Consider the following 25633-nt stretch of genomic DNA (forward strand, 5'->3'; position numbering starts at 1 on the left):
TCATTCCTCCTGAACTTCTCATTATGCATGTTTCCATTTGTTTCTAGAGTACATTCTTCTTGAAAGGTAACAGCCTAAATTCAGTGTTGTACTCTATTTGAGGCGTTGTAAATGCTAAGCACAACAGAGTTGCTCTGTCTTGCAGGTTGTATCCTTGGTCATTAGCTACTATTGTATAACTAGTGTGTGACCATCCCATGAGTTATGATGCGGCAGTTGGGAGAGGCAAAACATTCCTTGACTTTTTTTTTTACATGAACATTTGTGTTGCACTCTTGTTCCATCTCTCCCTGCAACTGCTTTCACAGCTTTGTGGAATTAGTTTATTTTTTAAAAATATGTATATATTTCCAAATGTTTACATTCAGTTGGGGGAGGAGGGAGAAATGGTCAGCAGCAAAAATCCTTTGCAAATATTTTCAACTTTATTTTTCATCATCATGATACAGAAATAGTCAGGAAGTTAACTTCTAGTCTTAACATTTTTCACATTTAAGGCTACTTTTGTGAGAACAATTGGCATGTTTGAGACAAAGGGAAATCAGAGCTTGTCTAGATGCTCCCTCCTTGATCACATCTTCAGGCACTTGATACAAACTATCCTAAACAGTAGAGTAGCAGGAAAGTGAGCTTCCTCCTCTTTCTCTATTTTCCTTTAGTTCTTTGGCATATAACTACAATTTCAAGTAATAACAAAACTTAAATATTTGTTGTTTATTATGACTTGTATTATTATTCTAGTTAACTTTTAATCCATTTCAGCATATCTACACAGTTCAGTATGAAAAAGTCAATCTCTGATATGAAATCATATCTGTCAAATTCATATCTCCTTTCCTACAGTTTGGTTGGGTTTCTTGAAAGTGTAGGCTTACAGGAAGCAATAAATTCTTGTATGTTCTGCACCCTTTTAAAAGTTTTCTTTATTCAAAAAGAAGCAACACAAAACATCCACAAAAAACAAACTCAGGCTTGGGGCATTTTTCAAAATTTGCATACCTGAAACCAGGTGATGGGTATAGAATCAAAGTTTTTAAAGACGTTTCTTCCTTTCGTCCTTTTAGACAATCCTATCAAGCTCCAGGCGTTGGAGATTGCCTGCGTCAGCAATTAGGGTCACGTCTCGCATGGACTCTAACTGCAAGCCAGCCTTCTTTACAAAGCACTACCTCAAAAGGCTTTTCAAATGCTGTCTCCCGTGGTGTGCCAAGGTCAAGGCGAGAAGGGGATACAAGTGGTGAGCAAAGATGCGTTTGAAGATAATTTTATACAATTGTTATCTATAGCATCCATTACTTTTTAATGATTTTTGAAATAGTTTTATAGCATGTTGAAGTTTTTGAGTGTTTTGCTAGAATGTATTTAATAGAAGGATAGAAGGAAATATGCAAAACCAGTATATTTGGCCACAGTCTCTTTGGCTGGTTGTTAATTTCTTTTTGCAGTGATTGGTTTGATAATGCATTCTGGTCCTCTTAAAAGGCTGACTTCATTCAGTGTTTGTCAGAATCAGGTGATTGTTTTTGTGAGTAATGCTCACTCTTGATGATCGGAAGATGCTACTGCTTTTAGAAAGTCAGAAAGAGAGCTCAATGACTAGAACTAGTTTAAAGAAGAACTTGAGGGTGTTTAGTGGACGAGGAGCTCAACATGAGTTGGCAATGTGTGCTTGTAGCCCAGAAAGCCAATCATGTCCTTGGCCGCATCAAAAGAAGCGTGACCAACGGGTCGAGGGAGGTGATTTTCCCTCTCTGCTTGGCTCTTGTCAGACCCCACCTAGAGTACTGCATCCAGCTCTGGGGTCCCCAGTACAAGAAGGACATAGACCTGTTAGAGTGAGTCCAGAGGAGGGCCATGAAGATGATGAGAGGGCTGGAGCACCTCTGCTATGAAGACAGGCTGAGAGAGTTGGGATTGTTCAGCCTGGAGAGGGCTCCGGGGAGACCTTATAGCAGCCTTCCAGTACCTGAAGGAGACCTAAGAGAATGCTGGAGAGGGACTGTTTACAAGGGCATGTAGTGATAGGACAAGGGGTAATGGGTTTAAGCTGAAGGACGGTCGATTTAGATTAGATGTTAGAAAGAAATTCTGTACTGTGTGGGTGGTGAGGCACTGGCACAGGTTGCCCAGAGAAGCTGTGGCTGTCCCTGGAAGTGTTCAAGGCCAGGTTGGATGGGGCTTTGGGCAACGTGGTCTAATGGAGGGTGTCCCTGCCCATGGCAGGGGGGTTGGAACTAGATGGTCTTCAAGGTCCCTTCCAACCCAGACTCATCCATTTGTGATTCTGTCTTTTAAAACTTGGAAATGTGCACTGGAATAGAGAGCTCTTAAAACTATTTTTTCTTTAAATTAGCACACTGTTTACGGTGGTTGTATTTAGAGCAATTGACATAAAATATTATCAATAAAATATAAACCAGATAAATATTACTAATTTATTTCCTTTACTAAGTGGCTGTAAACTTGAAACTGATGCCTAGAAGATCTATTCTGAATTTACACAAGTGTAACTAAGGAGGAATTGTTTAACAGATGCTCTCTGTATCAATTTTGTAAGTTTCAACCCACTCTACTTTTACTGTAAAAGTGGGAGACTTTTCTGAATAAGAGAACTAATGGTAGATGCTGTCAGCTTACAGTGCTGTTACACTCTGGCAAAGAAAGGTAAGAGTTGTGGGGTTCTTAATGTTTGGTTTTTAATTACTCGTATATAAAGAAGTATGGATAGTTAAAAGCTAAAATATAGAATCATAGATTCATTTTGGTTGGAAAAGATCTTTAAGATCATCAAGTCCAACCATTAACCTAGCACTGCCAAATCCACCACTAAACCATGTCCTGAAGCACCACATCTATGCATCCAGTACTACTGTTGTGCCAGAGGACACATGTGTGCACACATGTTCATATATATATATATAAAAATAAACATATATTATTTTTATATTTGATAGATTTTTTAATATAAATATATATACACAGTCTAGCACTGTCTCTTCGTAGTGTTGTTGTACTAATTGCCATAAAGAGCAGTACGAACTTGTTTCATTCAGTGAGCCAGCAGCTGTGACTCTCGATTCTTACGTGGGATGGGTATAAGGACTGACTTCTACTGATGTAGAAATAGTAGTAGGACTGCATTCAGAATATAAAAGGCTATTGTCAAGAAGATATATTTCTATGAATATGAAATTCTTCTAACTAATTAGGAGGTGTTTTTTTCTTCTACAGTTGATTGCTGTTAATTGGAGTTTTCTTACGGCTACACCCACACATACAGTATAATCTTGAGCGTTGTATGGTTGATAGTAACACCTGTTGTATCATTTACCAATTAAAGAAATGTGACCCTGAATCTTTTACCATTTCACTAGAAGTTTATAAAAGGGACTAGCTACTCTCATGCACATCTTAGTATTATGAAAGGAGTCTGTTTTAAACAGCATCTTGAGGTGATGGCTACTTTTGTCAAAATAAGAATAGAATTTAATTTGTGTTGTTTTTTATTCTGGGAAAGTGGATTGTTGGTGAGGCAAACTTAGAGTGCTGTAAATTTTGGGAGAAGCATGTTGTAACATCTCAATTTCTGGATAGTCATTGTTGAAATTGTTTCATTCTTGTTACCTTAAATAAAGTTACAAAAGCAGATGGAGCTGATTTGCCCAGAAAAGGTGGGCATAGTTGCAGTGGCCTGCACAGCACTTTATTCAATCTTCTGTTTCTTTTAAATCAATAAATGTCCTAAATCTCAAACATAATCTAACCTCTAACTAGAGATACGAGCCAGAAGCAAGCTGTATGCTGCAATAGCAAAAACTTTACTAAATCGAAGGTATATCTATCTTCAGAAAGAGTATTTACACTTTTCTGTTTGCCAGCTCTATAGCTGTTATGCAGCTGGCACTCTGGTTTTGATCAGTCTTTTCACTGACCAGTGGCATATGTGATTGAAAGCCAATATTAAGCAGCTCTTCCTTCTGAATTAACTGTGGTGTTTTCCTAGCTGAATGTAGAAAAGATAATTCTGTAGGTCCCACTTAACAACTTCAGCTGTTTGTTTGAAGAAAGGTAAAGTTATGATGATGCTTGCCTCAGAACTTGCACTGCTGATTGAATCAGAAAAGATAACAAGTTTAGGAACTGCCCGAAGTGTTGGTTAAAATATAACATGCCCTGTGTCAAACAAGCTGACCTGCTCTGAGAGTATCCTAAGTATCGGTAGAGGCAAGTAAGGGAATTCTTGGCTTTCCTGTCAGGTTGTTATGAGGACTTAAAACATTTCTTTACAGGTAAAGAAGCTTAGGCTTTCTCTTTTCTTTTTTTGGCTAGTCTTCTAGATAGCTTTTTGAAGTTGTAATCGAAAGTAATTATCCCCCAAAAATCTAAATACTGGTTTTGTTTTGTTTTTTTCTTTCTAGGCTCTGTTGAAATAACTGAAGCAAACCTTGTAAGAGATGTTTTGTATGTCTTCCAAGGAATAGATGGCAAAAACATCAAAATGTGCAATTCTGAAAATTGCTATAAAGTGGAGGGAAAGGTACTGTGTGGTGACTTGTATTTCATATGTGAGCAGAGAGGTATGTAGGGGAAAAATAGCTATGAAAAATATGTTTAAAATATTAAAATATTATCACAAGTATTTTTATTTTTTTTTAAGTACAACAGGGTAGTTTCGACAGTACCAATTTAAAATTGATTGGGTAGATTAGGTTCCAGAAAGAAACTGTAGCATTTCACAAGGCATGAATAGACTCCCAGCTATTAAGCCAGTACAAAGACTCCTAAGTTATGGCTTAATTTGAGGATTTTTGTCATTGTTTCCCCTCCCCAGTGTACAAAAATGAGTATAAAGAAGATGCAGGCTTTTGACCGCATTAGTATTGGATTAAATTTAACAGCCCAAGATGTGAAATGGATGTTAACCACTTGATGTTATGGTCTTGATTAAAACTTGTAAGTGATCAAATGGGATCATGCAGATCACCCAGGAAAGGACTGGTGATAGAACTGAAGTGCTTTCAACTCCTGTTGTTGATTAGAATAAAATCCAGTTGATGTGAATTTGAAGGAAGGTGTCAAATAGGGGGCAGAGGAACAGGAGAGAAGTCTGAGAGAGAGAAGATCTCACTTTAAGATGGTGAGATGTTAAGCATATTTGCAATGTGGAAAAAAAACGAAAGTGAGATTGGGTCAGCTGAGCAAAGAAAAAGAAAAAGCCGCTAGTTGCTTTAGCATTTCTTGTTCAGTGTTTAGACAGTACTGCGTCACAGTTCAGTTTCAGCTCGCTAATTGGTTTTTGTGTTTTGTTCAAATGGAAAGACAGTGCTCCTGATTTTCATTTGTATTAAGAACTTTATACTGTGACAATATGTTCTAGAATGGTGGGGAATTGATTTGGGGCCACTTCATGTGCCAAGAGCACAGTAAACTTAGCTTAATGTTGATGATAACTGAACTAATTTCCTTTTCTCCTCCATAACACTAGCAAAAAGTGAAATGTGTAATTGTTCCTACTGTTACTTTACAATGACATTCAGGGCTGCTTAGTGGAGGGAAAAATGGAAAACCTAAATCTTGTTAAATCAGTTAAATCTTGTTAATAGACAGATTCTTAAGGATGTCATTTTCTGTACTTGTAGATGTTGTAAAGTTTGTAATTCCTCAACACCTGCACTGAGTTAATTATATTCCGTATATAAGTTAGATTATATATGGCAAAGGAAAGATACTGTAACATTTTTCTAGAGGAATGTGGATAAAACTTAATGACTGAAAAATTGGCACTATGGGTTTCATTAGTTTTCTGTGTAGGTTTCATACCAAATAGGCTAGTTTGAGGTGAAAAACTGTTTTAGTTTGAATTCCTAATTCTGTTAATACAAGGAGTTTGATTATTTGAATGGTTTGTGGTCAATAATGCTTTTTCCTGAGAACTTTGTGTTTTCAGTTATTTTTGAAGTCAATTGTCTTCCATCCTCCTTCCTTATTGGCACTTGTGCTGAGCCACTGGACCCAGTGGAGATAAAATTATTTGACTGACTAGAACCACAGCTGGAATTTTTTCTGATGAACAAGGAGGACCGAGATCATACCTCCTCTAGCTGTGTTGACTGCATGTTAGGCAAAATAGTAGTTAAAGCATGTAGTTTTCCCTCAGCTGCACAAAGAAAATGTCATTGTACACAGTCCATTTTTTTCCAGAAATAAGCATGCTTTCCAAGCTGTTATTCTTGCCTGAATGTTTTCTAATTTCAGCATTAATATTAGTTCTGTTGCTGACATTCAGCACTGTATAAGCTAGCAGCTTCTGATTTGATCTTAAGAGATAGAAATGTAATAACACAAAGCCAATTTTGTTTGTTCCTCATTTGATTCCAGTGGATGTGTATTGTACTTAATGTGTGCCAAGTACTCTGTAGTTGCAGAATTCTAAATAGTTCTTATGTCACCTCTTTGATATCTCTTAGATATAAGGAAGAAATTCTTCACTGTGAGGGTGGTGAGGCACTGGCACAGGTTGCCCAGAGAAGCTGTGGATGCCCCCTCCCTGGAAGTGTTCAAGGCCAGGTTGGATGGGGCTTTGGGCAACGTGGTCTAGTGGAGGGTGTCCCTGCCCATGGCAGGGGGGTTGGAACTAGATGGTCTTTGAGGTCCCTTCCAACCCAAACCATTCTGTGATTCTATGGCTTTAGCTGTGGGCAGTTTCTAACTGTGTCCAATTATGCTTGTTTGGGCTAGAATTTATCCTATAGAAGTTGTTCAAGAAGTTAAAGCTGTGCCTCTATAGCTAAACAAGCGGGCCAGGGACTGAACTCTGGTCTTACAACCAAATGATGCTACCTGGTTGAAGCCCACACTGCTGTAGCTAACACGCTTTCTAGCTGATTTTTATCTTAGCTGTACTGCTAACTAAAAGGCTTAATGAATTAGCTTGATTTCTAGTTCTTTGGCAATCCATTTAGCTTATTAGTGTACTTCCTTGCTTTGGTTTGGACTGTTATAGCTGGCTCTCCAAGTTCAAATTGTAGAGGTGGGATAGGCCCAATTGCTGCGGGCAAAAGTCAATCTCTGCCTCTTGGCCTAATGTATCAGTCAGATTGTTTGGATTTTTTTGTCCAATAAAATTCTGAAATTTGATGATAGTGTTCTTGGGTAATGTGACGAAATGTGGTAGAAGCAAATCTCAAGTAGGAAGAAGAACAACAGTGTCTTATGCGTTGGTAATTTAAAGGAAGAAATGTGCTGATTCAGTTGAAAATAGTAGTAGTAGTTAAATAGGGTGTTGGTACTAAGGCAGGCTTGCAGGGTGAAGTGAGATACCTGGTACAAGAAAAGTAGAAACAGATTAGAAGAGCTCAGAGGGGCACATGATTAAATAGCTTATAAAAGCTGTTACTTGTGGATCAGACTTAAACTTGGAATTTGGATTCTGTAAGTTTTGGTTCATGATACCTAATCTGGCATTGGGTCTTTTGTCTTCTATTAAAGGATTGTTTCACGTGTAGTAGTAACTAATTATTTTCTCTAGGTTTCATTAATTTTAGCCATTGACTCATCCTTTAGAGCTCTAGTATTTTTAATCTTAGTGATTATCAGGATAAGATGGAGTGTGATTCTACATCATAAAATTCCGGATTTCTTCCTCTTTTCTGAAGACCTTTTTGTTACTGCCATAATTGCCTAATGTAAAAAGAGTGAATGAATACTGTTACGTTAAGATTTCCAAAAGGGAAGGTCACTAAGTTGCCAGTAGTTTGTTGCTGCTGCCTTTTGAACACTGATGTGTATAAATTTAATGTTAATTACATGGTTGTCTGCTTTTTTGGCACTATCTCTGTTATAGAATGTAAAATGATTGTTTCCTAAACTGGGTTGTTTTATGAGAGAGAGAGTCTTTCAAGAAGAAACAAGTATTGGTATGGCAGATTTGACTTAATTGTAAGTTACCGTTTCTGTTAACTTTGTAGGTGAGCTTGTCCAAATCTCTTAGAGATACTACAAGTAGACTTGCAGAGTTGGGGTGGCTACATAATAAAATCAGAAAATACACAGACCAGAGGAGTTTGGATCGTGCATTTGGACTTGTGGGACAGGTAGGTCAGCTAAAAAATTGATTTTGCTTACAATATTTTGGTCTTGTTTCCCTTAGAAACTACTGAGTAAATGCAGTACTAGAATGATGCATAAACTTTGGAGCTTCAATCATTCATCCTTTGATTTACTTTTTTTGTGGACTGCCACTTTTGGTATGGGTCACAGTCTGAAGGGACGGGAAAGGCATTTGGTCTTGCTGGTCATAAGAAGGAGTTGCCCCTGTCATTTGTAGTCTCATGCATAGATTTCTTTTCTTAATCTCCTTTAAGTTCATTTTTTTTAAGTACTCATGCATGTTTATAAACAAAAACATTGCTTAAATGGGATGGTAGCATCCCTGAGCTAATTACTCACCAATTCAGTTGTTAGTGACCTATGCAGAAGACACTTTTGTCAGCTAATGTTGATGTTCCTGTGTTAATACTGCATTAACTTACATAAAGTGCAAATACCCCATTATCTTCTGCCCTTTCTTTTGAATACAGCATCAAAAGAATATTAATTTTTGTTTTTATAGGTTTCATCATCATGATTTGTAGTCTACAGTAACTTCACAGCTGCTGTAATACCCAAAACCACATTTACTGCTAAGGCATTCCCGTTTCCTCTCACTTGCTCCCTCTGTAAAACTGGATATTATCCCTTCTGAGTCGACAGAAATGTTATCCTTGCCTCTAACCATAACATCCTACCTAATCTGCCAAGAAATTGAAGTGCTTCTCCCTTCAATCTAATTTTTCTTAAGAGGTCAGTAGAGACACTGTAGTGCTTCCTACTTTTCTAATGTTTTATTCTGTTCCCTTCTGTCTCTTATTCTCAGTAACCCTTTTAGTTACATATAAATAATTATTTTTCTAGTGATCCAATGCTGATTTCCATGTTTTATATGGTAGTGCTACTGTATATGCATTTTCTTCAGACTCTCCCCCTTATATCTGGGTGAAGTTTCTTATTCTTTATCTAGTAGCTTCCTGCTTATGCTTATTTTTACTGTCTCTGGCTTTAATCTTCCAGTTTACAGCAAGGGGAGAACTTTAATTCTTCAGTGAATTTAAATGTATGATATCTTAGCTACCATATGCAGGTTTCAGGTCCTGTGCAGAAGGCTGTGCAGTTAGCTAGCTGAACCTGCATAGCTCTAATGCTGTTAATTTTGCTTGAGACAAGCACTTCCATATATTTCTAGGACATGAGTGTACAAATAAAAACATATATTCTATTCCTGCCGTCAGTATCGGGGCAAAACAAGTATATACCATTGCTCTTCATGGCTTTTATAGCTGACAACTTCAGGTGCTGTACACTGTGCATTAATAATTTAGCATAAGAATATTGTGCATTCTAAAGCATCTTTTGCTTAATGTTTTAAAAGAATGCTTGTGTAAACCCTTGTTTAAACCACATGTAGGATAAGATGCCTGTCACCTCTTTTATTATGGTCCTGGTGACTGTTTTTACCATACAAATAGTCAGGTACTGACAATTATTAGGAGTAGAGATATAACAATATACTACACTTTAACATTATGTTCTTCTACCTTTGCTGCTTAGTATCTAAGTTCTACTTTGTCCTCAAGAATTAAAAAAAAATAATAAAATAATCAGCAATGAAATATAACTTGCCTTAAATTTTGACATTTTGCCCATTTAGATCTAGTTGCGGTAGTGGGCATTTTAATTTTTCTCTTGAACAAGCATTCTGTTTCCTTCCTGAATTCTCTTTTGATGTAGACCAAATCAGAATTCTAGGATAATGTCCAGTTTTCCATAACAGTTAGGGAAACAAAAATCTATAGTTTGTGATGCGGAATTGGCACTGGATGTAAATTTTAACTTCTGAGGCTTCTCTGAAAAGTTGTTGGCCAGTTAGATCCTAAATCCTTTTGGCTACTAAAGTCAGTGATTACTGTTCTCACTTTTTGAGTACATGTATAGTGCCTTTGAATGTTTTCTTGGAGGCTCTACTCTGCCCTCTATCTTGGCAAGTGTTTAATAGGTTCAAAAATGTACTGAAGAAGCAAGTGAGAAGAAATGAAAAGTGGAGTTACATATAAGGGGATTTCTTTTTGCCCTTCAGTATCCTCTGGAATATCAAATTTCTTTCTAATTTATAACATTGAGTTGAAGAAAGGAACCCTCTTTCCTTGTGAAGGATACAGTGACAAGATTAATGATTTTTTGATTTTTTTTTTCCTAGGCTTCTTAGCCTCTTAGCAGGAAAGAAGATTTTTTTCCTCTTGTGCCTGTAGTAATGATTTCTCCCCTGTACGTAATCTAGTGAATAAATATTTTCAGCTTTGAGTTCTGTCTTTGAGGTTTTCCTTATTTTTTCCAGATTACTTTGTGATGATTTTAAAAGGCATTGAGGGCGAAGTCCTGGGAACCTTTCTATTAAAAAGAAAGTCCATTAAAATAGATATCAAAATCAGTAGCTGAGAATTGGTTAAGAAGTCAGTTCTGAAGAATTTTTGTCTGTGCATGGAAGTACTCTTAAAAAAAAAAAAAAGAACCACCAAAATTTTAAAACCCCCAAAAGTGCTTAAAGTCCAACATTTTCAACTCAGTCCAAAATTAATGAGCCTTATTTTTAATTCTGTTTTAGAAAATGTGTTGCAGGATTATTTTTTTTTAGTCTGTATGTTAGGTTAAGAACATTACAAAACAAAGCAAAACCCCAGCAGCTCAAACTGTAGAAAACTATCCATTACTAAACATGTATTTGTTTAGGAATTGTTTTTAAAATTTACCTTTATTTATTTTTAAACAACCCAAAGTAGCTGTGTTTAGAACTATTTTACAAAGAAGAATCTTTGCTTTAGTTCAGGCCTGTTAACTTCTGCACATTTTATAAATTTCTTAGGATATAGTGTTCTCATTTCTTCCATGTCAGGTGAAGAATCGTATACAATTGTCAAATTGATAAAAGGCCAAAAATCTAGAGTACTTGATCCAGCATCACTTACTGGGAATATTCTTTTAGGAGCATTGTGTTTTCTTGCTCGGGTCATACAGTCTATACTGTACATATAATGATGGTTCCTTCTGTGTGTGATGGACACTTCTGTGTCCTGTTACTAGAGGCCTTCCTAAAATTGAAACTCTATTACTTTACTACATACTATATTTTACATAATTATTAAAGAAAATTTCTTCTAGGTCATGTTATGATTTGTACATCCCCCTGTGGTAATTATTAATGTCTTTATTGAGATGATATATCTGTTTGGAGAGTTATGTTTATCATAGTTTAATCTGTTGATAGAACTAAGACAGCAAGAAACAGAAAGTCACTTAATAATGCATACATATTCTTGGAAAAGATCTGTGCATCTCTTAAGGAAGCAGTTATACATTGGCCAGCTTTCTAAGAGTTGGCTTTTGTGCTGAAACTTGTGGCTTGATTCCTTTTAGGAAATTTCTAACTACCTTCATAATGTGGTGATAGGATGAAAGTTATTCTAGATTAAACCAGAAAGGTTGTCCTGATATTTTTTCTTTTTTTCTTTTTTTTTCTTTTTTCTTCTCTTTTGCTTATAGAGTTTTTGTGCAGCCTTACATCAGGAACTTAAAGAATACTACCGACTTCTATCTGTTTTACATTCTCAGGTAAGTTAGGTGGTTCTTATATAACTTTCTTACTTTGCTTTATGTTGTCTGAATATCTCCTAAAAGGTATACCTAGGTATCCCATTAGAAAGGGAAGGATGTACAGCAGTTTCTATTAACAGTGGACACAATTCTCTGTAACTTGTACATTTCTTACTCTTTGGATGTATGCACCAATTAATTTTTCTCTTACAAATTCACTGTTATTTGATGTACTACATAAGCAAGGAATATAATGTGTATTTCTAAGCCTCTGTCCCTTTTTATGCATCCTTTTTGTCAGCTTCATCTCACGTGATCTTTGTCATTCAAATCCAAAACAGCATGACCCATCTTTAAAGGGGGAAAAAAACCCTTTTTGTATTTCAAGCAATGCATGGTTCAGCAGCTAGTAACAACAGTTCCAACTGTTTGTTTTGTCTGGGGCAGTTTGTGCGTTTTCATTGTCCCTTCCGTTGTAATTGTTTCAGTGTCTTATTATTTTTCTGTGATATATATAGACCAACTCAGTGCTGATAATCTTGCAGTTTATCTGCAAATATTTATAGGTATGTGCACCTAGATGCTAGCTCTAAAATAAAAATCAGATAATTTTTTTTCCTTCTGCTTACTTTTTTTCTATGGGACTTTCAAGGAGTTCATTATTTGTAATTGAGAAAAATTCATTCTCAAAATTGACCTAAAGTTAAATTAAAATGCCATTTAAAATTCCACTTTCAAAAAAATCTGTAGCTGAAGTCATAGACTTTAAAAGCATCTATTTCTTTTGACTCACCTGCAGCTCTCAAACATTTCTGAGTTTTGGAAAGCCTGTCATACATACTTTTTGCTTGTTTTTCCTGGCTACTGTCTGGCTACTCTGCAGTTACTCTTTTTGTAATTGTTTCCTGCTCTGTCCAAAATACATTTACTCTCTTAGTTTGTTAGAGCTTTGGTTTATTCTGACTTCTTGACTATGAAAATATTTATGGCTTCTTTGAAATGCAGCTTCTTCTACCTTTCCTACTCCACTAAACCTTTCAAAAGAAGAGATGAGTCTGGTGGGAGGGGTGGCATGTAAGGGGAAAACGAAAGGAAAGTTCTGGCATCACTTATTTTCAAACTGCATTTCCCTCTGTGGTGGCTTGACCCTGGCTAGCAGCCATACACCCACCTAGCCTCTCGCTCACCCCTGTCTCTTGAGGAATGGGGAGAAAATAGAAGGAAGGCAAAAAGACAAGTCAATCAAGTTAGTGACAGATTAATAGGGAAAGCAAAAGCTGTGTGTGCAAGCAAAGCAAAGTAAGGGTTTCATTCACTACATCCCATCAGCAGGCAGATGTCCAGCCGCTTCCTGGCGAGCAGGGCCTCAGCACGCTTAACACTTGCTTGGGAAGACAAACTCTGTCACCACAAATGTCCCCCCTTCCTCCTCCTTTCCCTGAGCTTTTCTTCCTGAGAAAAGCTTTTTGTCCTCCATATGTTTGGAAATGGTTTCCCGGATTAGTTGCTCTGTCAGCATCCCAGGGAATGAGGGGAGTCTCACTGGTGTGTAGTTACGTGGATCCTCTTTCTTGAAGAAAGGAGTGATATTTGCTTTCTCCTGGTCATCAAGGACCTCCTCTGATTGCTGTGATGTTGCAAAGATAATCGAGGGTGGCTTTGCAATGACATTGGCCAGCTCCCTCAGCACTCGTGGGTGCATCCCATTAGGTCTCATGGACTTAGGTATATCCAGTTTGTTTAATGTTCCCTAACCTGGTTTTTCTCTACTTGGAGTAAGTCTCCCTTGTTCCAGACTTCCCCTCTGATCTCAGGTGACATCTGGTATTCCCAATGGCAAATCTTACAAAAAAAACCCCAAGGCATAGAAGGCATTAGGTACCTCAGCCTTTTCCATTTTTTCTGTCACTGCACGTTTTTCACAGTGTTTCTTTTACTGCGTTTCTTGTTGATCTTCATGTTCCTTGCCAGATTCATCTCCAGTGTTAGAGTTCATGAGTGTATTGAGCACATTGATTAAATGCATTCTGGTAGGGAACTGTCAATGCAGTGTCTCTAATGTGAAGTTTTGCTGCACTAGCATAGACTGGAGTTTCTGGGCATGTCCCTCAGCACCTAACTGAAGGAGATCTCAGAGGCATGTTGTGTTTGGATTTTCAAGAAGCCCCTGGTAAGATTCCTTCCCAAAGGCTGTGAAAGAAAGGAAGGAGATCCAGCAGTGGAGGAGGAGAAATTCTCTTGTGACTTGAAAGCTGGGAAGCACAAGGCCACGCTGCAGGATGGAAAAGGGTCAGTAGCATGCACCAAGGATAGGTGCTGGCACTGGTTTTAGTTGATGTTGATGATCTGGAGAAGGTTAAGGCAGAGTGAAGTCTACCAGTGCATCACTGAAAGCTTGCTAACATTGGTACTCTGGATGCTCTGCCCGCGGCAAGGAGCAGTATGAAACTGTGTGTGAGCAAATAGGTGCTGGGGACCCCCAGTGTAGGAACTACAAGGGGTTTTATCTGGGGGAAGGCTAATCTAATACGTGCTTCCTCAGTGCCAGACTTGGCATCAGCAGGCCCGATTTGGGAAAACCTTTGGTGTCCTTGCAGGTGGCTGTCTGCACTGCTGGACTTGGTGTGCTTTTGGGTGCCAGGGAGATGGGCACTTAGAACAAGGCAGCAGGTGCCAGTGTGACACTGGAGCACTGTGTGCAGTCCTGATGGCAGCCTCTCAGACATTGGGGAGGTAGAGACTAAGGAGGGAGAAAGTCAGCTACAATCCTCAGGAGCATGGGACAATTGCTGCGTGAGGAGAGAGGAGATGGGCTGAGTCTCTTGAGGCTGAAGAGGGAAAGGCGCAAGGGGGGCTGTGGCTGAGGCTTCCAAACTAATGAAGAATAAATGAAACACAAAGTTGTGGGATTTGGTGAATGACTACAAGAGGAAAGGAGGCACTCTGTGAAATTAGCAGGAGGTTGGTATGAAACAGAGAAGAGTAGCCAACTTGCAAAATTTGTTTCCCTAGGATGTCGTGGCAAAAGGCAGTACCAACAGGTTGAAAAAGGGCTTATGCAAATTTGTGGAAGGCAGATCTGTAAACTGGTATTAGAAGGTCTGAGCAAAGATGCATCCTCTGAGGTGTTGAATGCTGCAACGAGCCTAAGGGAGACGGACTGCAGAGAGGGGTCAGCTTTGCATGCTTTTCTTGTACAGCACTTCCTTTTGTCATTTTGGAGATAGAGCAGTAGTTCATCTAGCCAAAGTTCTGATAGAAGATGGCATTTCTTATGTTCATAATTGATGGAGCAGAAATCCTTAAGAAGTCAGTATTTTCAAGACTTGTGCCACATTATCCCAGAAGTGAGCTCGGTGACTTGTCAATTTTATTTTAAAAAGCGATGGAAAACAATCTACTTTTTTGAAAGACACTTTCTTTACAAAACCCGTACATTTCAGTTACTTGAAAACACATAGAAAACTGTGTCTTGGAATTGAGTGCATGCTGCATTCTTATATTCAGGAGAATTCATACGGGCTGCCAGCTTAGGAGTTGTTAGCTGCAGTTTGAGTTAGCAGTTCAGGCATAGTACTACATTACAATAATCTCATTAAAAGGTTCTGTACTGTCTTTATATAACTATATTATGTCTTCAGAGCTTCCTCCAAACATGTTTCTGCCTCTCAAAGAGTCATTCTGAGTGTACTGTGTACTATTCCATAAGCTTTTCAGGTCTTTTCCTTGCAGACTGTTTTCACATTGTCAGCTTTTTTAAAAATGCAGTTCCATGATGAAGATGTAAGTGTATCATCTCTTCCCTAAAGACAGAGGGTGGTTCTTGCTCATGTATCTCTCTTACCATTGCCAATTTCCAAACAAAAGAAAACAAACATGGACTTGGGAGCATCTAGGAGCTCATGAATTTAACTGGCTTTAAGGCTGAGCTTAATATGGATGACATTAGTCATTGCATACAGAAACAGAGCATCTGTTCCAAGAGTTTATCTGCTTGGACTGCTCTAGGAACTTGCTTCTGTATTTTTAGGTTGTGTTCTTGTCCTGCATACCCCATCTGTACTTGTATAAGGTGTGCATTTGCATCTCAGATTTAAATGCCTGGCTTTCATTTTCCATGGTGTTGGAAGCTTCATAGTAGTCGCATTGTGACAGATTTTTCTTATCATAGTTTAATGTTTTGGGGTTTTTTTAATGGTAGCAATTCCTTATTCTCACTATATAGCTAACGTTCTGATGGCTTCTGGAGGAAGACACTGAACAGAATTTGTCCCATGTTGAACTAAAACAAGCTGACTGTGCAGTAATAAATATTTTACCTCCTACACCCTTCCTTTCCTTTAGAAGTTTCTCTTTTCTGAGCATCTCTTCGGCCAGTATTTGCTGCCTTTCAGGATCTCTGCTCTCTTTTCCTTTTGCTCTTCTCTCCTTTTGTGACTAACTAGCTATCAGCTTGCTTTCTTTAACTTTCTCAGCCTTTGTGCTCTGTCTGCCCTATCGCACTTCTACTTGTCTCTGTCCTTTCACCTCCGCTTGATTCTCTATTTCCACTTGTGTGGCTCTTGGGTTTTGGCCCAATGATTTAATGAAAGAACATACAATACTAGGTATTCCAAGTATATTAATAAAAAGCTAACTTCAAAATAAAAACTATGAAACATCAGTTCTGCTTCAGTTTTACCAGTTTTGTTCCTTGATACATGTTTCTGTTTCTAATTTGATCAGTTGCAATTGGAAGATGATCAGGGCGTGAATTTGGGACTTGAGAGCAGTTTAACGCTTCGCCGTCTTCTAGTCTGGACATACGATCCTAAAATAAGGTTAAAGACTCTTGCAGCACTTGTTGATCACTGTCAAGGTCTGTTTAATGTTAATTTAATATTTCTGGGGAAGTTATATAACTGAGTGGTTATGCGTGCCAAAGGTGGATATTAATAATATTATTGGGTTTTAAAGAAAATTATTAGTTATTATTAATAAATAATTTAAATAATTATTTATTAGAAAATTTTAAGTAGCTAATCCAGAGAATTCTCTCTCTTTCAGTATAAGTAAAAAAACCTGGTGAGTTGTGGTGAGCTTTGATACACCTAGACTTTTTTGAGCTTGGGGTTTTTTTGGGGGTTTGGTTGGTTTTTTTTTGAATACAACATGCTTGAAAAATCCTTCAAATTTTAAGCACACGCTTTTCATGCTGTTTTCAATTATTCAATTTTAGTCATCTTTCAGAGAATGTTACACTGTTAAAAAACCCACTAATGCACTATGAAATGATTGATGTAGACTCTGCACTATGTATGAGTATTATACTATTTTTCTCTGTGATGGCATATCAGTCATTTGCAACTTGCCTGCAGATTCATGTGAAACAGCGAAACTTTACAAATCTGCAGATAGTGTGTGGCTGTGTTGGCAATCCATAAGAAAATGCTGAGGAGTGATGTTGGAGTTCACCAAAACTTTGGCCAGTAACTGCCCCATAGGCTATGCTTCTCCCTGAGGGTACTTCAGCTTTGCTGTCTACGAAAATAAAATGGAAATTGTGGCCCTTTGGAAAGAGCATCTTAACCAAAAAGGCTTATGACATCTGTTTTACCTTGATTGTTGGAAATGGTAACAATTTTGAAAAAAAGGTGGGCTTTACTTTTAGGACATTAATAAAAATTCTAAATGCTACAGCCTGTGCTGTAAGGAACCCTTCAGCTGTGCAGCATAACAGCAAAACAAGTACTAGTTCTATTTGTTTAATTATTTTTTTTACAACCTCTTACCTTTCAATTGCAAGAAGACAGGAGATACTACCTAAAGGAGCTATGGGGAGAACTATAACCAAGAAGCCAGAAAGATGTGTTTTGTTTGTCTGTATGTATGCATGCACAATATGTGAAAGAGGGTCAAGTACAGGAGAGAAGGAAAACATACTAACACTCCTTTAATACTATTCTGGTGGGGACAGTGGGGAAGAAAAAAAACATGAAGTCAACCTTTGTGTGTGGTTTGATACCTTGAAGTTTGCATTCCTCCAAGCTACCATAAAAAAAGAGAGAATGGGGTGTCAGAGAGCTGTGCTTAATGCTTCAGTGAGATTAATGATTCATGCCTTAAAACCTAGGAATTCCCTCTCAACATTAAAAAATGTACTTTTGCTACATTTTAGAATTGCTGTTCAGCAAGCTCTGAGTGATATATGACTAGCTAAAATCAGTGCCTGCTGAATTTGTGTGGTGTATATATTTCCTTCATACATTTTGTTTCCTCTCCCCTGTGATCTTACAGGGAGAAAAGGTGGTGAACTAGCCTCAGCAGTTCATGCCTATACTAAAACAGGAGATCCCTACATGAGATCTCTGGTTCAGCACATTCTTGGCCTAGTATCCCATCCTGTACTGAATTTCCTTTATCGCTGGATTTATGATGGAGAGCTGGAGGATACATACCATGAGGTAATGTATTTGATACAATAAATATTTTATCTCTGTTCATTTGCGTTGTGGGAGTATAATCTGTGGGAAGCTTAGAGGAGAATTTGAAAAGTAGACTGTGGTGGAAACGTGTAACATATGAGTAAGTAATATATACAATAACAACATGAAATGCGACTGTCTTCATTAATTCAGTCAGTGTGATGTCTGGAGGTTGCAATGATGCAGTATGGTAGATCCGATGAATCATATCGTAGATCTGTTTAATAGAGGCAGAATGATGGAGTAACAATAGATGCTTGCTTCTGAAGAGAGGCAGTCATCTCTCTGTCTTTTTTTGCTTAGTGTAACAGTAATAATGTATGCAGAGTTCTTTGTAACTGTTTAGAATGCAAGCCTTGTATTTGGAATAAACTTCAGAATATTCTATTCTGACTACCTACTGTTATCCTCAGCTTCATAAATAACTTGGGTTTTTCAAGTTGGGTAAAAGAGGTTTATGGTTCCAGAGTTCCTCTAGAAACTCTACAGAGTTATTTGTTCTGTCTTCTCTAACAGCAAATTCTAGTAACTGTCCTTTTTTCTTCTTAGAAATGTTTTTATGCCTTTTTAAGCTCTCCCAACTCTTTTTTCCCATCTCCAATCAGTACAGTCTTGTTAAAGTGACTTTTTTTTTTTTCTTTCCAAGAAGCCAAAGAATCATTTTTAAAAAATGAATTGAGCACTTCTGAGACACATCTGAGTAACTTTACTTGAATGTGAAATATGCTGTCTCATTTCTTAAACTGTCCATCTGGGTCAAAATTAAAATGAGTACAAATATCACCCACAGCTGATCTTTAAGGTCAGTATTAGGAGACCTGTGTGAAATATCTATGGATCTTTATGGGTAGAAGTGTAAAATAGACTTTACTTTTTTTCCCAGCTACTCCTCAGACACATGAGGTGTTGTCTTTGGGTTTTATATCATTCATTAGCTTTCAACACTTTGTTTAAAAACATACATGTGCACTGTATGAGTGTTCTTGACACTGAAAATCACTGTTGGATGTGGTATACCGAAAGCTACAGTTTTCATACCATAGACAGAGTTTTTGAACAAAGACAACTGGCCATTCTTGGTGGAAATGATATTTGGAGGCAGTGAAAAAAGTTCTTGTCCAAAAAATTGATATCTTGTTTGACAGGATGAGGACAGAAACCATCCACAAGTCATTTTCACAAAACTAATCATGTCGTTTTAGTTTCTTAAAAATGAAAATATGCTCTTGTGTGGAGTTGACAGACCTTAGTGTTTGACCACCGGTTCAATTGCAGGATTTCCTGGTTTTGTTTTGTGGTTTTCTCTGCAATTCTGCATCTATAGGAGAAAATCCAAAGGGGCTTGAGTAAAAATAGAACCAGTAAAATAAAAGCATATTATAATTATATTCTGAACTTTATCTCCTACCCTAACTGTACAAGGAATTGCTGGAAAATGCTATGCACTTCTCTATTTCATAGTGAATGTTTTACAGATAGTACACTTCACTTTACCCTGAGGTAGTCAAGGTTTCATAATGTACAGAGGAGACTAAATTATGTGAGCTGTTCTTCTTTCTTCAGAGTTCACATTGGTCAACATACAATTTACATACCGATTGCGAGGACAACTCTGCATGTTAGCCATGAAAATTTTTTTTTCTTTTTAATTAAGTGAACAACTCAATATTTTTACAGTTTTCTGAATACAGAAATGAAACACTAGGGGAGAGAGGTTTTGGGTTTTATATATATTTATAAATATATATATTTAATATTTATTTCAATCTACAGTTTTTTGTAGCTTCAGATCCTACAGTTAAAACTGATCGGTTGTGGCATGACAAATACACTTTGAGGAAATCAATGATCCCTTCTTTCATTACAATGGAGCAATCAAAAAAGGTATGAATTGAAAAAGTTAATCTTCTGATGATTTGTTTGCACTATGCTGCTGTTTAGATTACCATTAAGAAAATAGAGACATTTTCCATTAAGAAAATTTAACAATAAATAATTGTCTTAAGAATTTTAGAATTGTTTGCTGAGGAAGACTGTAAGACTGTTTCTCCTTTCCATTCTCTAACTGATAAACTTTGTCTAAGGAGATCTCAAGGAGGGAAAAGAAGTTTGTGTAAAACCTTTTTAGCATTGAAGTTCTGGATTGCTGTGGTTGGGATTGTGAAGCTAAGAGCACAGAAAGATGACAAAATATCCTGTTGTCCTGGTGGTTGTGGGTGGCCACTTTGTTTTTTTCCTTATATGCAAATCACTTTCAAAAAACCCCAAACCCTCTGTTTTCTTCAGGTCCTCCTAATAGGAAAATCCATAAACTTCTTGCATCAAGTTTGTCATGACCAAACTCCATCCACAAAGATGATTGCTGTGGCAAAATCTACAGAGTCTTCAAAAGATGGTAGAGTATCAGTGTTACTCAGCTTCTTCCCTTTGAACTGAGCTCTGTACAGTATGTGGTTTAGACCATAAACTAGCATTCTGGATAGTGGGGTGGAAAGGAGTACAAAAGTCCCATCTGCCCTAAAATAGAGGTATTTTAAGGGATATTTGCATTTTACAAAAAATGTATGAAGATGCATATGTGTAATTTTCTTTTCTTAATTTGATAGTTTTGCTGGATGGTTGTTAATGTACTGGATTTTGGAATGAAACCATTCAGAAACCAGTCTGCCTTCAGTTGGCTTTTGATGATAGGGATGGGGTGGGGACAGGGATATTCTTGAGTGCTGCAGTAAGAATTTAGTACTTGTGACTTCTCATCAAATATACTTCATCATACAATTCCATAATAATAATACTGAATTAAAGTGTGATTTAAAAATAATAAATAATCAATTGGTCGTAAATGAGAGAATGAGCAGTAAAACGAGGCAGGACAGGGGCCTTTCTGTTAATGCACTCTACCACTATAATATCTCTGAAGAAAATTGAGTACGTGGAAGGTTACTAAAATGTTTTTTTGAAGATTACTTAAAATTGGGGTTGCCAGCTGTTGAGCGTAAATCCAAAACTTAACTATCAGAATTCGTTCAGGTTATTTCTTTATATTTAGAAGAGATTTCAGTTTTAATGAATGAGAAGTAATATACCATTTGCAGTTATTCTTTGGTGGCAAGTTGTTTGCAATAAAATTAACATTGTTATGATGAAAGATAGCAAATAATAAACATCTAAACCAAGGAGAGTTTATGTGTAAATACTAAGCAAAGAAGGTAAGACAATGTGTAGGATGCTGCTACATCTGGGAGAAAGGACAACTTTCTTCTGGTGAAGGTGATATTTTCCTACTATAACTTCTTTTTATAACTCATTTAATATACCAAAGAGAGTCCAATTGTTCAGATGTAGATCACTGGGATAATTTCTCTGATACTATTTTGTACGTAGTTTCTAAAAGTATAATGATGTCCTACTAGTATATCCAACTTTTGCCAAGAGAAGAATTATCTAAACATTTGTTTTTCTGCCAAGCTCTTTACTTAGTTTTCTAAGAACATCTTTCTTTGCATTTTTTGACATCTTGTATGATATCTTTTCTGTTATTCCTGTACTCAAATATGACTTTATTATATATAACTTTGAAACTTGGCTTTGTGGGATTATCTTTTTTTTTTTCCCGCTCCAGATTAACCTTGGATTAGTTTTTATATTAACTCTTCACAGCATGGACTTTTAGCATAAGTACCTCCATGAAAGCTGTTGTAATAATAAAATCTCATTCATGTCTACAAGAATATTTCATCTAATAATGTGATTGTTGTACCATGCGTGGTGCTTGCCTAGTCAAAGATGTGCTTAAAGTGCAGAGAGGTGTCAGGGTTAAGTGAATAAGGACTGTAAATGCATTTGAACCATCATCTTGCCAGCTGCTCCTGAAAAAGGCAAAAACATTCTTTGGCTACACTGCTTTCACCACTTTATACAGCATTTATGGCCATGCTTTTTCCCCATATTTTTTTTAATTTGCACTTGTTTCTCTCTCTCCTTGACTGAATGGAAGATCTACAGAAATATAGGTTCCCTATTACGTAGGGGATGAGAGCTTCAAAGCAAGCACATTATCTTAAGTGCTGAGAATACCTGTTTCAGACAGAAGTGTAGTTTTAGAAATGGATGTTATCCACTATTTCTGCAGTGTGCTGAAGCGCGCTGAGTTTATTGAGGTCTGCAGCCTAAATACCTCTTGGTATTGCACTGCCTTATTTCTGCATGAAACTCCATTTGCATTTAGGGCATTTTATCCATTCAATCCAGAAAGAACATTCTGTGTCAGTGATGTTGGAAATGCATCCTGTCATCCTTGTTTGTGCCATCTGACAATATCCTGAGAGTCCCTTCAGATAATTACTTCTAATAAGACGATGGAAAGCTAGGATGGATGCCAGCTTGAATTCTGGATGCTTGTTCTCATTTTAAATCTGAATGTTTCATGGGTTTGGCTGTATTTATTTCTTTAATTTGCTTTGGAACCTTAACTCTCGTGTTTCTCCAGTTTCCTTTTGACGCTGAAGTAATCATGATGTAAAAAACTGTCTGGACATGTATTAAAACAGGAAGATGAAGAACAATGTAGAAGGTGGTCATCTTGACTGACAGAAGATTGTAGCAGGCAGTTGGGGAAGAAGGACAGTAAAAAAAGAAGATAAGGGATGCCAGCTCCGACCTCTAGCTGTCCACAGTTTGGAAACTTCTGAACCAGGAATGATGTGAAACCACTCCGTTCAATAGCAACTCATGGACCTGTCTGTCAGTGCTTTTTTGCCTGACCCTTTCTTCACCTGTTTCTGGCTTTTCACAGTGGCCTGAGATGATTTTGCACAGCTTTAAAAACTTGTGCCTAGGCCTCTTGTTTGTTGATGTAAGCAACCTTTTTAGTAGTTTTGCATGTCCAACAGGGATATTGCATTACCTACACTGGTGTGCATGTATGCAGAGATGGTGCGTTACAGCTACACATGTACACTGGAATTTTCCAGTCTCAGAGATGAAGGGCTGTGGCCAGATCCCTTCCCTCAAGGCAGGGGGACAGTACTAAGGAGAGGGGAAAGACTTTTTGTCCACTTGGGATAACAAGAACTTGAGACTGGTCCATGTGTTCTCAGCCATAGATATTCCCTTACATACGCTCACCCCTACGTGAGTGGAGACAGGACCAGCATGTCCAACTTGGTAGGTTTGCCGTAGGCAAACTAGGTGATTGCCTGCTGCCTCTTGGCTTTTGCCTGTGCCTTGAGCCAGTCCTAGGCACGACCTCTGTCCAGTAGCTGAAGGTATTAGCTCATAACTCTTTCTGGGTTGGCTTGTTATCTCTTTTGTTTTGCCCGTTGGGCTTGCAGCATCCTGTGGAAAGACACTGGCAGGAACAGATCATTGGGGTGTTGTAACTTACTGTGTTCTGCCTGCGTAACTCCTATTTTAGCTTTTTTCCCCTTCTGGAAGCTCTTCCTTCTTCCTCTAAAGCCAGCAGTGAAGCCATGTGGCAGATCAGATGGCTGCTACCACTACGCCTGCAAGCAGCCATGCTTGAACCCGTCTTTTGAAGATAGCAGTTAAGAGGACAGGATCTGCTGATGGGGAAAGACTAGATGAAAGTCAGAATTAATTGGACGTTCTCACTGTCCTGTTACCTTGTACCAGTGAGATAAATGTATTTGCATGAACTGACATTTTTCCCTTTTTCGCAGCAGTGGGAATACTGCTGCATGCTTCTTTACCTGAGCAATGCAAGAATTGCTTTGTCCGATCACACCAGATCTCTGCCTTGACCAGAATGAGCAGAGACCTCGGTGAGCTGTCTCTCCTGTTTTGCTGTCAAAGGGCACTTTGAGGATTCCTTACTGTATTAATTCTCACATCTCCTAAGCTTGACACATGTTACTCGACTAAGTATTCTCCTAGTGTAGTGGTTTTGAGCACAGCAGTGTATTATACAAGAGTCATCTCTTTGACATCTCTGCATATACTTGCACTTTTGGTGTCTTAATGGAGAACTTAGTTTACTGAATGAGAGTTTGGAAACCTCAGGGAATGTCATTGAATCAGACATTGTGAGGTTTCCCTCATTCAAGAGTGATTTCTTTATCAGAACTACTGTTTATTTCTTCAATTTAAAAGCATTTTATTAATTGAGGCTGAATCTCATCAGAATAACATGAAACTTGGTTTTAGCTTTTCCTGTCAGTTGTACAGATTGAAACTAATCCTGGAGCAGGCAGTGCACTGTCTTACTGATTTGGTACCTGGATCTTCATTTTTTACCTTTAGAGCAATAGTTGTGTAATTAAAAATTGCTGAAAATGGGAGTATATCTTTTAATGCAGAGAAAGGTCAGAATCTTATGATAGTATTTGGAGTTTTGCTTCTTGTTGCCTGAAGAGGCCACACTTCTTGCTATCTCCTAACAGCCTTACTGCAGTCGCTTTCTTAATAAGCTTGTAGTTGTAGAAGAGAGTGAAATACGCTTCCTACTAAAGGGCGGTGTCCTACTTTCTGCCCCCAAATTGCCATGCATTAAAGATGGAGAAGAAAACATCAGATTGCTAGCTGTCCCCCAGACAACACAAGCATATTCCCTCCTCTCTTGTTCAGATTTATATGCGGGAACTCTTTTCTGTTGAGTGTTCTGATTCTTTGATTGTTTTTCCCCCTGCCCTTAGAAGTGACTTCTGATTTAAATATCTCCCCAACAAAGCTTTTCCCGAACTCTGAGCTTTTAGAACTCCTTCAAATTATTTGATTCTGTAAATTGCAGTATTTGAGCAAGCTAAAAAAAAAAATCACTTTCTGTGTAAAAGTTATGAAATAATATGATCTCTTATTGGAATGTACAAGCTGGGCACAGATTAATAATGTTGAAGTGTGGGCTGTTTTAGACTTCCTTTCACTTTGGCTATGCCAAATGTATAATATAGTGGATCTGAATAAATACCTTATTTGCCTCAGTTTTGGAAAAATACTAATTTAATTTTAACCTTTTTTTTTTTTAGCTGCTGATTTGTTCACTGATCTGGAAAATGCATTTCAAGAGAAAATTGATGCAGCTTATTTTGAGACCAGCAAATACCTGCTGGATGTTCTCAATAAGAAGTACAATTTACTGGAACACATGCAGGCCATGAGGCGCTACTTACTACTTGGTCAAGGAGACTTTATCAGGCATTTAATGGACTTGCTCAAGTAAGAGAGTAGGAAGGGTAATTATGTTGAATTTCTGATGCTTGCAAATGTGCATGACCAGCACAGAAACTGTTTTGCTTTTGGAAGAGGACCCTTTAAGTATTTTATTAGTCAAAGGTTTAATTGAACAACTTTTAAATTCTCTTTTGGGCTTTATTTATTTGACCCTGAGGCTTAAACTTTTTTCTTCCTTTTCAGTTGGAAGTATGTACAGTACCATTTCCCAATGTCTTGAAAAGTTGCACTAATATAGATATCTTTATGCTGACCCTGTGACAGCCTTGAGGATGTTAGCACTTCTCTCGCTCCTGTCA

General features: G+C 37.6%; 1 protein-coding gene across 2 annotated transcripts in view; it reads left to right on the forward strand.

Annotated features, from left to right (window-relative positions):
- The window catches only part of TUBGCP3 (tubulin gamma complex component 3), a 58402-nt gene that overhangs the window by 21879 nt on the left and 10890 nt on the right, over positions 1 to 25633 (forward strand). For both annotated transcript variants that reach the window (XM_075739969.1, XM_075739979.1), the window contains exons 6-14: positions 1065 to 1237; positions 4419 to 4537; positions 7968 to 8093; positions 11632 to 11700; positions 16408 to 16540; positions 17959 to 18125; positions 19920 to 20030; positions 20433 to 20541; positions 25130 to 25319. In XM_075739969.1, the coding sequence (XP_075596084.1) occupies positions 1065 to 1237; positions 4419 to 4537; positions 7968 to 8093; positions 11632 to 11700; positions 16408 to 16540; positions 17959 to 18125; positions 19920 to 20030; positions 20433 to 20541; positions 25130 to 25319 (1197 nt within the window). The remainder of the gene's footprint in view (positions 1 to 1064; positions 1238 to 4418; positions 4538 to 7967; positions 8094 to 11631; positions 11701 to 16407; positions 16541 to 17958; positions 18126 to 19919; positions 20031 to 20432; positions 20542 to 25129; positions 25320 to 25633) is intronic.

Source organism: Balearica regulorum, chromosome 1, assembly GCF_011004875.1.
Source record: "Balearica regulorum gibbericeps isolate bBalReg1 chromosome 1, bBalReg1.pri, whole genome shotgun sequence".
In the NCBI taxonomy this organism is placed as follows: domain Eukaryota; kingdom Metazoa; phylum Chordata; class Aves; order Gruiformes; family Gruidae; genus Balearica; species Balearica regulorum.